The 12899-nt window shown below is 41.2% G+C and overlaps 1 protein-coding gene across 2 annotated transcripts; it reads right to left on the bottom strand.

The window, feature by feature from the left end:
- Nucleotides 1-442: 442 nt before the first annotated feature.
- Nucleotides 443-11665, bottom strand: dimm (dimmed). Of its 2 annotated transcripts, none has more exons than XM_065233197.1 (3): nt 11288-11665; nt 10887-11144; nt 443-1084 (listed from the first exon to the last, which is right to left on the bottom strand). In XM_065233197.1, the coding sequence occupies exons 1-3, from the start codon at nt 11504-11506 to the stop codon at nt 452-454; spliced, it is 1110 nt and encodes a 369-aa protein (XP_065089269.1). In that variant the 5' UTR covers nt 11507-11665; the 3' UTR covers nt 443-451. The 2 variants fall into 2 exon arrangements, with proteins under 2 accessions (XP_065089269.1, XP_065089274.1); XM_065233202.1 differs by having other exon boundaries at nt 10887-11141.
- Nucleotides 11666-12899: the final 1234 nt, after the last annotated feature.

Raw genomic sequence — 12899 nt, 5'->3', positions numbered from 1 at the left:
AGAGTGGTGTTCCCATAGCAGGAGCAAAAAAGTTAGTGGTTTCTGGGAAGCGGAAGACAGTCACAGCCAACGCAACCAATCGAAGGTGGGAACGAAAGTTGGTTCTCGTCAAATTGGATATAATGAATGAGTAGCATCTCACAAAATTGCAACTTCTTCTGGTGGCAGCTCAACAACTAACGGCAGTAACGTTAGGAATTTGGTTTGAGCTTCAAGATGCGGCAAATTATACGTACTTGTACGATTCAGCTGTATAACGTTTCTCATAGTCTATCTATAAAAAGAGTTCAAGAAGTATTGAACAGATATAATAGAAACCAGTGACCCACGCCATCCAAATAAAGAAAAGGTTGATCCAAGCAAGAACACAATTCCGATCGCATCACTGCTCATTTTAAATGCATTGAGCAGAGGAACAGGAGGAGAGAAAATCCGGGTGAAAAGTGGGTGATTACATCATTTGAAATGGATCCTCGTAGAAGCTGTTATCAATGTCTATACTACTTGCATTGTTGCTGCTGTTATTGTTGTTATTGTTGTTGTTATTGTTATTGTTGCTGTTGTTACCGTTGGTGCTGCCATTGCAGCTGCTGCTACTGCTACTGCTAGTGCTACCAATGCTGTTGAAGTCCACGATGTTGATGTTGTTGTTGTTGTTGTTGTTGCTGGGATTGTGGTGACTGGTAGTATTGTTGTTATTACTACCATTGTGGTGCTGATGATTGTGGGTGAGAAGCTGATGCGGACTGATTGCGTTGTTCAGCCCGTCAAGTATAGATATATTGGACGAAATCTGATCAGGATGCAGTTGCTGTTGTTGCTGCTGATGCCGAAGATCGGCTTCTGTTTTCAGGATGCAGTTGCTCTGCAGTACGTTTGGCATTCCATTTGTCGTAGAAATTGCTGCTACTGCATTCGCTGTAACGACCATCGAAGAGGTGCCGCCTCCGGAGGCCTCCCCTTCGCCACGCATCACGATGATAACGTCGGTGAGGGCGGTAATGTAGTTCTTGGCCAGGGTTAGCGTTTCTATCTTGGACAGGCGACGTTCTTTCTTGACGTGGGGTATGACTTCTCTTAATGACTGTAAAGGGAGAGATGGAGTAAAAAGAAGAGATGAAAAGCGAGAAAAGAGCATGAGTTTAATTACTTGTGTTGGGGTATCAATTACTGTCGTCAAGAACTGAGAAAATTAAATACTTCATCATCATTGAAACAAGAAAATTCTCATTTCTCAAGTGGTCTGGTCAATCAGCGCTTTTCTTGAGGACAAGTCAGCCATTGAAAGGCTATTGGAGCTGCAATTTGGAGCTACAATCTGAGCTAGTGACGTCACCTTGTGTGCGTTAAATGATTCTTTTAAACGATTAATTCTTTTGATTCTTGATAGTGATGGAGTAGAACTGACACTAAACAAAGGATACGGGTATTAGGGTGGTTCAAAATATCGATTTTGAACGGTCTGGCTCAATCTATTCTTAATCAGGTGCTGATCATTTCAACCACAGTTTGAAATTATTTGGATACGGGAATTACTATGGGAAAAGAATGAGACGATGAAACCCCACCCCCAAACTCCTCCCCTGATCCTGTTATTTGACAATGTACCCCTATAACCTCGGGTAAGCCGCGAGTATTCGGCCCAACTAGACATAGAAATAAATTAATTTTGTTATAACCAATGAATAATGAATTATAGGTTGCCTGCTGAATGGGTACACGACGTTAGGCATACGGTCGTTAGGCATACGGACGTTAGGCATACGGTCGTTAGGCATACGGACGTTAGGCATAATGTACGATAGGCATAAAGGACGTTAGGCATAATGGACGTTAGGCATAATCTACCCGATGAATTTCAGAAGGATGATAATGGGAACCGTCTATTGATTGCTGACTTCGGTGACAATAATGATAAAGCCTTAATTTTTGGAACTCATGAAAACTTGCGACGTCTTGGACAGGCAAAGTGTTGGGTTACAGATGGTACGTTTGCCACAGTTCCTTGTTTGTTTCGGCAGCTCTTCACTGTTCATGGAAGTATCGCTCCCTCACATCAGCAGACGGTTCCGCTAGTTTTCATTCTGATGACAACAAAAACAGAATCGTTGTATCGAAAAGTATAGCAGCAGCTGGTATGTTTTTTTGTTATTGAATGAAAAACCACAGAATTCACCATTCTTCATTTCATGAGCTGTTCTTTTGCATCATATTTTATTCAACCTTAGCTGTTTTTTGTTATTGAATGAAAAATCACAAAATTCACCATTCTTTATTTCATGAGCTGTTCTTTGAGGAAAATCTTTTCTTCTTTGACAATTGTAATATGTGTGTAAGAATATATTACATGTGTGATTTTTTTTATTTCTAGATGCGATTGATTTCAATTCATAGTTCAAAACTATGCTGAGTTTTCATTGCCAGATTACTTAACCGCTATCGCTACTAATCTTGGATCTAAGTAAATATGTAGCTACGTCACTTATGATATGATAAATAATGGATTCCAAACTGTGCTTATTAAAGAAACCTAGACTAACATTTGAGAGGGGCGGAAGAGCCAAAATGTAAACAAACCACATATAGAGAGAATAGTTCACAAACTACTCGATAAACACGAAAAAGTAGAAGAAAATATCACTTCAAATCATCAAAAACGTTTCTTCTTACATGGCGTATTTCCAACTTTCAACTCTAAGATGCATCTGGTTGTTACGCCTTGGACCAGAACTACGAATTATATCGTTTTATTATGCCAAACGTATTGAGTCTGTAGTATCTAGTCACGCCCGATTCATTTGAAATGCATCCTATTGATAGTTCACGTGTAAACAACGAACAAAAAGAAGACCAAAAAAATCTCCGGGCGTAATTCCACTCTCACAAAATTTGCGAACGAAGAACCAAGGCGGAACAACAAACAAAAAGACCCGAGGGTGTACTTCCACGGCGTATCACCAGTGTTGGCAGTTCAAAGGGTGGAAGATCCAGGGGGCAACAACATGTATGAAATTATCAGGGCGTATGATGTTTTCTTCTCGATTTCACGACAAAGAAAACTTTTTTTGAGTTTTTAGTGATGCATGATGATAGATTACACTATTAACTATATGTCAAGCTTATAAAATCATCCAGAAAATGGAAACTCGTGAAATAGGATTAATTTCTAGGTCATCAAAATTCAGAAGCGATTTTCTCGATATGGTCATTTTGGAATTACGCCCTTTTCAAATGTTAGTCTAGAAACTATGTTTGTTTAACTTGTATCATTTTTTATTCAACGCTTAGCCTAATTTAAGTATTGTTTACCATGCTCGAAACAGGTAGGTATTTTATGCCTAACGTCCATTATGCCTAACGTATATTATGCCTAACGTATATTATGCCTAACGTCCATTATGCCTAATGACTTTATGCCTAACGTCCATTATGCCTAGCGTCCGTATGCCTAACGTCCGTATGCCTAACGTATTTATGCCTAATGGGGTACACTCCTGCTGAATAGTTGATTGAGCATAATCATAAAACATCAGTGACTTGAATCATTAATAATTTTTGTTCCTTACATTTGATCGAAAAGTGGTCTTGAACAAAGTTGTAGCTGAGAAAATTCAACAAGCTCAGCCATCATTTTCTAAAGTAGAGTAAACTGGTGAAATTTGAGATAGATATGAACCGAAATTATGGTTTCTCCATAGTTATTCCCATATAAACTTCAAATGGTTTGTGCCAAGTCAGTTTCTCACTAAATGAGTTCAAATTTTGGGAGGCTAATCAGGGCCCGATTTGAAACTGTTTGAGCAATGTGGAGCAAAAATTTCAAATTTTGCATCAGTCTAGCCTCCACGCAGAACCAGCCGGGTCGGAAAAAGGTTCCGGCCCGCAATGAGCAGAATTTTCCCGCCATTAGCCAACGGCGTCCGATACCGGTTCTTGCGCCACTTTCGCTCAACATCCGTTTGGCTGCTTCTGCTGCTGCATCGGTCTCGCCATCTGCTGAGGTGCCAAACCCTTCGGCAAATCCAAGCGGTTCGTGCTATGCGGCCAAACGAAAACGAAGAGCTGCTCACAACAGTGGAACTCATAACCATCATGGCAGAAGCAATCATCATCAAGCGCTCCTACAGAACCAGAACTGAGCAGATTCTTGCTGCATCACGTTTTATCGACAATTATGGACCCTGGTGCCATCAAGATCGCCAACTGGAACGCTTGCTCGCTCAAGAGCAAGAAAATTGAGTTCGTTCACTTCATCAACGAACGAAACATCGATATTGCTGTCATCACTTAAACCCACTTGAAACCGGAGGTAAACGTCTACCTTCCTGACTTTCGGCTTCTAAGACTTGATCGAACCACCTCCGGGAAAGGAGGAGTGGCCATTGCTGTAAGGAAAAACATCTGCTGTCGGCTTCTGCCGAGCTTCCAGCTAAAAATCATCGAAGCTGTCGGCCCTATCACCATCATTGCAACCTACTGCCCCAAGCAAGTCACCATCAGGGACGGGTCGGCAGCAGACCTACGGAAGGATATCATCAGACTAACTCGGCGCGAAAAGTACATTACAAGTAAAGACACAACCAAAACGGCACAATCCTGAATAACGACCTGCAAGAGGCTCGCCAAACCATATTAGCGCCGGACCCCTGTTGAGCCGGTCTGGCGTACACTCCACCATCGACATATTCTGCGTTCCATCGGGAAGGCGATATCCCGGGCCAGGGAACAAGACGTACCAGTATCCAGACAGGTGAGCAATACTCTGAACCTTGACAGAATTATCGAAAATCTCATCAGACTCCGTAACTCCATCCGAAGCGTTCTGGTTTGCGTTTCTTGAAGACCCATTGCAACCATCTTACAAAAACCATCCAAGCCAGGTGGACCTTAGAAATCAGGATTTTGCTATCAAGATCCGCTCTCTCCCAGGTTGTGCAAAGCCCTTCTGGAAACTAACGAAAATCCTTAAAAATAAGCCAAGACCCATTCCACCACTGACCCCACTGGACCGTCCCGGCGACCCAGTGGTTCATCTGATAACTCCTGAAGAGAAGGCTGCCGCGATAGGTCAACACTTCGTCAGCTCCCATAATCTCGGACAAAACATCGTCAGCTCTCACGAAGCTGAGGCTGCTGAAAATGCAACCAATCTTCAACAGATTCCCAACATTTTTCCCGAGCAATCCGAGATTTTTGCTGACGAACTGTTGGCCTTTATCAAATCATCTTAAAACATGAAGGCCCCAGTTATCGACAACATCCTAAATCTGGAACTCAAACACTTGAGTTCCAGATTCTACAACCATCTGGCACTGATTTTTAGTCAGTGCCTCAAACTTGGCTACTTCCCCTCGTGTTGGAAGTCGGCTAAAGTCATACCCATCCGGAAACCTGGGAAGGATCCGTCCTCTCCTTCAAGTTATCGACCAATCAGCCTTCTCTCAGGGTTATCAAAACTGTTCGAAAGAGCAGTCTACCACCGGCTCCTAACATCTGCCGAACAAAACAACATCTTACTCGAGAAACAGTTTGGTTTTCGGAAAGGTCGTTCGACCGTCCACCAGCTGACTCGAGTGACAAACATTCTCAGACGGAACAAGTCTGTTTCGAAAACATCTGCCATGGCGTTGTTGGACGTTAAAAGTTGAAGCGTTCGACAATGTCTGGTATGCTGGCCAGGTGCGCAAATTGCAGCAGTACGGTCTTCCAATCTTGCAAGTGAAGATAATAAACAACTATCTATCGGATAGGACGTTCCGAGTCTCTCTGAATACCATCACATCGGATGCATTCAACATCGGTGCCGGGGTTCCACAAGGAAGCATCCTTGGCCCCATTCTATTCAACATGTTCACCTCCGATATGCCGGCTCTCCATGGTGGATCGTTGTCTCTGTTCGCAGATGACACATTCATCGTCTACAAGGGTAGGGTCATCGGAGTTTGACTGCCAAACTTCAGAGAGGCCTGGACATCCTGTCTGAATATTTCAATAACTGGAAGATTCGTATCAACGCGGCAAAGACCCTGAGGACCTTTCCACACTCTAAATCTTCCAGACTTGTTCCGTCGGAGAATAATAAGATCTGCCTGAACGGGACAGTGGTGGAATGGTCGAATAGTCTACCTAGGCCTAACATTAGACAGCAAGCTGATTTTCAGGGAGCACGTTCACAAAAGCAAAACCAAGTGCAACATATTGATAAGATCAGATCATTGTATCCACTCATCAACAAGAGGTCTACCCTGTCCCTGAAAAATAAGCTAGCTGTCTACAAACAAATCATTCTTCCCGTAATAGAATACGGGATGCCAATCTGGGAGAGTTGCGCAAAAAGCCACCATCTCAAATTACAAAGGGTCCAGAATAAGATCCTGAGAATGATCGTCAATAGTCCATCGCGGACTAGAAACTCTGAGGTCCACCGCCTGGCTGGTCTTCAGACACTGGAGTTACGGAGAGCTACGGAGACTTCATTGCTAGGTTCAGCTGCAGGCGATCCGATCAATAGATCATCAGGGATCTGGTTAACGTACCAGGTTATGTTAAGTTATGCTAAGTTCAGTGTTGGCAAAATCATCAATCAAATTATATTTTCCGCTCTCATACGCTCTCAATATCACGCGTGATATTGGAACAAAATATCATGCTTGATATTGGTTTTACAAGCTCCGTTGATATTGCGAGACTATTCAAAACGTGCAAAAATCAAGCTGCACTGAAAATGTATTTTCGTTATTTCTCTGAAAACCGTTTCGTAAAAATGAATATCGTGCATACAACACATCTTTCATAAATGGTACGAAACATTCGTTTTTCCTGTCATCTGGCGCAATGTCAATATTACGCCTTATTCGTATAATATACAAATACATCTTCGTACAATCAAACCAACAACTCCGCTTATTGTCTCCTAAAGTGCTGATTGTGTGTTGGAGATGGGATATTTTTTTTAGAAATATTGTCGGTTTGACCAATACATGCAAGCTACCACAATAAATCATCGCGGTGGTTTTATGTTAGAGAAAAAAAAAATACATGCAAGCAGTAGAAAAAGCAAGAGAAATCGAAGTACCGCTCCATGAGTGCTTCTTATTTGCCTTTAGCTTTACCTCTTCTCATAGCACAGATAGAGCGATGGATAAAGCACAGATCTAACGATCGCAAGGTGCATGAGTCGAGTCCTGTCTGAAGTCTAATTTTATTTTTTTGTCATTTATTCCTTCCAATGATGAAGTTATTTTTAACCATCCTCACTAACACACTCCACATTTTTCTGTTTCCACAACCAACACTTGTGGACCGCTGGTTGGCTGTAGCGATAGCGAGTGTGGCAGTTCTAACGAAACTAGCTTCATACAATGTACAAATCCATTTCGTTGCAGAAAACAACGAATAAATTCATAGAACAAACGAGCGATTTCGTTGTATAAACGAAATTTTATTTTCAGTGTGAGAGTTGACTCGACACAAAAATGATTCCGGTGCACATCGTTTTCTTAGAAAGAGAAAGTATAGTTTGCTATCTCTTTTTACTCTTCACCGATGACAGACAAGAAGGGACTGCTGCCAGCCGTTATGGAAGTTTCGGTTGCGTTCGGGTGTATATCAAAAATCATTAAACTCAATCTCACCACAGCTTGGTGAGATTAGCAGATGGTGAGTTTTGTTAGCATGATATTCCGAGCTGCGATATCACAACTTGCAAAATCAACCGCAGCTGTTTGCTTGTTGATTTTTGACTACGAAAATCAAGCGTGATCTTAGGCATTGATGAGATTTGATTTTTTGATATTTTCCCAACACTGGCTAAGTTAGGTTAAGTAGGTAGAATAACAAATTAAAACATTTAAATCAAATATTCTTCACAAGAAGAGAATTGTAAAACATTACAACAGTAAAACAAGGCATGTACAAACACAAAATCAAAAAAATTCACCAAAGATGAAGAGCCTTCTGGCTAAGCTCTTGCCTTGTATTAGCAATTGTAAACCACGTAACAAATCAAAAATAAAGAAGAATTCTACTACTACTGATAATTCTTCAGTGGGAATGACACTGATGAAGACTGCACATTGTAGTCGAAATACGTATCTGTCATGAACAAGGTTGCAAATACTCATTTCAGCTAAAATAATGTTTTTTTTTTTAAATTATGAAATAATTAGATGCCATGATCATATTTTGAATTGGTAGGATACAAGAAGAGGTTGCAAAGAATGTGTTTGACATATTAAACCTTCAAAGTGTTTTTGTGTTACTTCAGACGCGAAGTTAGCGATTTTCAGAGTTGGTTGGAAATGCTAACATGAAGCTTTAGTGTGATAATTTATTAGCTAGAGAATGATCTTTAGAAAAGGGTAGGTGGATAGTTCCGTTAGAGTACGGCAGTATGAAAATTGAATAGAAGTTGAAAATGACCAAAGGGCCATTAATGCGACAGTTTTTGAAGTCAGACGCACATCTTTTGCCTAACCCGTACGATGTACGCGGAGACTTGAAGTATGTCTTCAAGTCTACAGGCAAAAGATGTGTGTCCTCCTTCTGCTCATAACTGACTGCGGCTGTGGAATAGTTCTAGCGACGTTTCATCACTATCTAAAGCCCCACGTTTGCGAGAGCATTTTCCAGTCGATGGTGTGTTATAATCAGGGCTCTACATTTTCGAAGCTCTAAAATGAACTCGAGTTTTGTTTCTCTCATACACACGTGTTCAACTCTTCATTTCTATAACGCCTAGCTAGACTATCAGCAAGAAATGACAATGAAAAAGAAGCACGTTTAGAAGGAAACCCTGGCTGTTGCTTTGCTCATCGCTTTCAATGTAAATAATGTCGATATTCTAGTTAAACGAAACCTCATTATGGCTTTCAATCCCCTTTCATGAACACTCTATCACCGCTCTTTCAATTTGTTTAAAATGCGTTATGACCCGTTTTCGTTAATTTTTTTAGATAAATATGTGGATGGAAGATAAATTAAACATATTACGTGTAATCTTCAAGTGTTTTCACGTGAGAAATGCTTTAAATGTGTAATTTCATTTTCCGTCATATACGTCATGAAACCTCTGTTGATGTGTTTCATGAAAGAGAAAACTATCAAAGTCGAGCGCTCTTTCGCTCATCCGTTTCACCGAAGCTTGAAAGGAAGACCAATGGAACAACGGGAGAAAGAGAGACAAGCGATTGAACATTTGTTTGTGCACGCCGACTGAGGTTCTAGAATGCTGCGAAGCCGGCAGTCTCTTCGTCGCATCGATTTGGTCGATTGAAGCTGATATTGTGACGCCCTGATAATGCAATTAATCTTTACCCAACTATTGTGTTGCTCCTCTCGTCATGACCAACGTGGTCATCTCAGAGAGAAAGCAGAAGAGTGGTTGTTGCGTGCTGTACCATCATCAGCATTGTTGACGGCTACTCCCGTCTTGAGTTGTTACATTCAAAGTGTTTTTTGTGTTACTTTATACGCGAAGTTAGCGATTTTCAGAGTTGGTTGGAAATGCTAACATGAAGCTTTAGTGTGATAATTTATTAGCTAGAGAATGATCTTTAGAAGAGGGTAGTTTCATACTGCCGTACTCTAACGGAACTATCCACCTACCCTCTTCTAAAGATCATTCTCTAGCTAATAAATTATCACACTAAAGCTTCATGTTAGCATTTCCAACCAACTCTGATATTAAACCTGTTTATTTCACTTCATGAGAGTCACAATTTTTCACACACTCACTCACTCACTCACTCACTCAGCTATCAGAAAATCGCTGATTGTGACTCATAGAAAGCAAAATTTACAGGTTTCATGTTTCAAACGCATACTTTGTAACCTCCTCTTGTAAGCTACAAGTGAAACATGCCATGATACCATTTTTTGGTTTTATTATTCCGAAAAACATTATTTTAGCTGAAATAAGTATTTGCAACCTTGGTCATGGATACCAAAATTAATTAAGTGGAATTAAATGGAAGATTACTTTTTTTTGCTGTTTCACTTGGTAAAGCTTGGGAAACATAAAGCAGCTGCAAAAACAAAACACGTCAGTTTCAACTACCGGGTTTCATCGTATGTGTGCCAAAATCTTTTTCACCCAACGTTGTCAGTTTATTTTCAAGCTTATCAGTACAAACAATTTAAATAAATAGGTATTTATCGGTATTTACTATTTTAATTAATTTAACACCTGTGCCTTTTTTTAAGTCAAAAATTTAAACTTTTGGACTAATAACGGAACATTTACTTTCCAGCAGAAGTCGGAAGATATTTCCGAGGAATGTTTGAACTAGCTTCTGAAGGAGGTTGAAAAAACTTCCATGGAAAGAAGAAAGAAGCTTTTCTGGAGGAAGTTTGAAGAAAAACATGACAAGTTATCTAGAATTTAATTTGGTAAAAACTCTGGCACGCTCTCAATTTGAAACAAAGTATAACATCGCTGGTACTTAACCATAATTTGAAAAGTAAAAGTACCTACTTTGGGCTCGGAGTTGAATTCCACTCCCTTTATTCAAAGTCACCCCAGTTTACGATGCATCGTCCGGTGTAGGATCAACAATAATGAGCCATCTTTGAAGTTTTTCCTTTTGGGATTCAAAGGCAAAAATTGTGTAAAGTTTCAACTGACGATGATACATTTTGAAACAAATTTTCATTTCGTTTCGTTTCGTCTCCGTCTAGGAGTACCGATTAAACTTCGTTTGCTCCATCTAGTGCAGAGTTCTTTGGAATTAATTCAGGCTATTTGTCAAGTGCAAGTGCAGCTTCATCCAGAACGTGCTGTGTAGGTGGTGTCGTACCCATCTTAGTCATGTGTCATACCAGTTATAATGGTAACATTCCAACGAGAAAAAAAAAAAACCAAACCCTCCAGGATGCACACTACTCACCTGAAATGCGTCATTGAGGCTGTGCATTCTCATCCGTTCCCGCTCGTTGGACTCGAGCCGCCGTAGGTTGCGTTCCTTGGCATTGAGGACGCCTTTTCGGCGTCGTGCGGCTGCCGCGGTTTGCAGATGGCTGGAATGCGAAGAAACGTGACGGCTACCGCTGCTGCCTCCGCGGCTTCCGTTGCGGCTGCTGCCACAGCTGGTGTCGTCACTCTGCGAACTCGAGTCGCTCATATCCGGATCGAGGGCGGACTCCTGCTGAGATTAAGCAGAAAAGAATGTCAGGGGTCGGGGGAAAACAACAAGCATGGGATAGTGCAAATGAAAGGTGCAGTTATTTCGAGATGTCTAATTTAAGCTAGGAAAAGCAGAATGTATTTTTTTTTGGGTTGCAAACTCACCGTTTGTAGTCGCCTAGCGGTGCGCTTTGGTCTGGAAGTGGGCCTCGGATTGACCAGGTATTCGGTTGGAAGCTGTAGCAAATCATCCGATCGGTGACCATTTTGCCCGTTGGAGCCGTTGCTGTTCACCTCGAAGAATCCACTCGTGTCGGAAGATTCGGCTATTTCGGCTGCAGCAATTTGCAGGATATTCCGGTCGTCCGTTAAGTCCGATCTCATTTTGCTAATTGTTTCCACCTTTTGCGGTTTTCTGTTAATCACTTTAGGTCACTATTTTCCACTTTTCACACTAACCCGGGCTCAATTTTCTCGTCGTATTTTCCATATTCTTGGATGGGTTCTTGCCGGGGTTCTACTCTTCCGCAAATTTTCCCAGAAGTTATTCCCGGTTGGGTGTCTGTAACAAAAAAAAAACAGAGGAGAGATAAACGGAAATGAGTATTACGCTCGCCATGGGAGATTATAAAACACTTCCGCGCCAATTTTCCCTGCAATCTATTTTTATTTCAAGATTAATTTGCACAGGCTACCAGGCCAGGCTGGGACAAGGTTGACCACCGTGGATACAGCAGCGAGGGGTGAAGGAAAAGAAGCAAAAAAAAAAGCATCCCGAGACGTGATTATGCCGCCAGGGCACAGTAAAATGCCGTTCCAGTGAACTGGGGGTTATTCTTATCCAGTTTCTACATTTACCATGCCCGTCGGTGGCGGTTAAGCTGGGATTCTGGGTCTGGGAGTAGAGATTGCCCCGGTAGCACCGGCGTTCTTGTTATTACTTTGTTATGTTCTAGTGATGATGAATTAAGCTTCTGTGGGAGGGAGAGCTGGGATGAATAATTGCTTTGAATGCTAAATATAGTTTGTTTCAAAACAGCTTTTTTTGACAGTAAGCTGTCGATTGATTAAACTAATAAAAGATTAACACTATTTTTGTTTCAAAACTTATAATCTTTGTACACTTTTACATTCCGAGCATTTCTTTCAATCAAAAGTGTGTAGGTAACCCATTGATTGCGTTGCACGTTGCATTTGAAAATTGCGATGGTACGTTCTGTTGTTATATCACGAATCTCATCACCACTGTCAATTGAGTACGGAAGAAACCCAGCAAAATGGTCCCAAACAGACAAGTCGACCCGATGTCGGGTCAATGTAAATCAAATTTAAGGTCGATGTCGACCCAATGTCGTGTTGTTGTTGAGTTGTGGGTTTATGTGGGGGTAAATGTCTGGTCAACATCGAGTTGGGGTTTGGTAGAAGTTCAGACGAAAAGAATGCTGATAAAAAACACTTTGAAATGCATTTTACCCGATCACTTGCACTTGCTTTGTACTAAAGTTCTATTTTAAAACTATGTTATCGAGTGTCACATTGTTCGGCCGGCACGAAACGAAACGAAAAATCAATGATAGAAAGAACTAAGCCTAAAATTATCGAACCCATGATTTTCTGCTCAATAAGCAAAATTGGTCGCCACAAGGCCAACGAGCTCCTTAAATCACAGAAAAACTACGATCAAGATCCCGTTTAACTTGCTGTCACTAGATTTCGATCCCAGCGGGGATCTTACCGACGTCAACAACAACTGCTCTTGAGAAGGATTTTATGTGTA

The sequence above is a fragment of the Ochlerotatus camptorhynchus genome, unplaced genomic scaffold (assembly GCF_037179485.1).
Source record: "Ochlerotatus camptorhynchus isolate MF236.1 unplaced genomic scaffold, CSIRO-AGI_Acam_v1.1 ptg000037l, whole genome shotgun sequence".
NCBI lineage: Eukaryota > Metazoa > Arthropoda > Insecta > Diptera > Culicidae > Ochlerotatus > Ochlerotatus camptorhynchus.
This window is presented reverse-complemented; position numbering and strand designations above follow the sequence as displayed.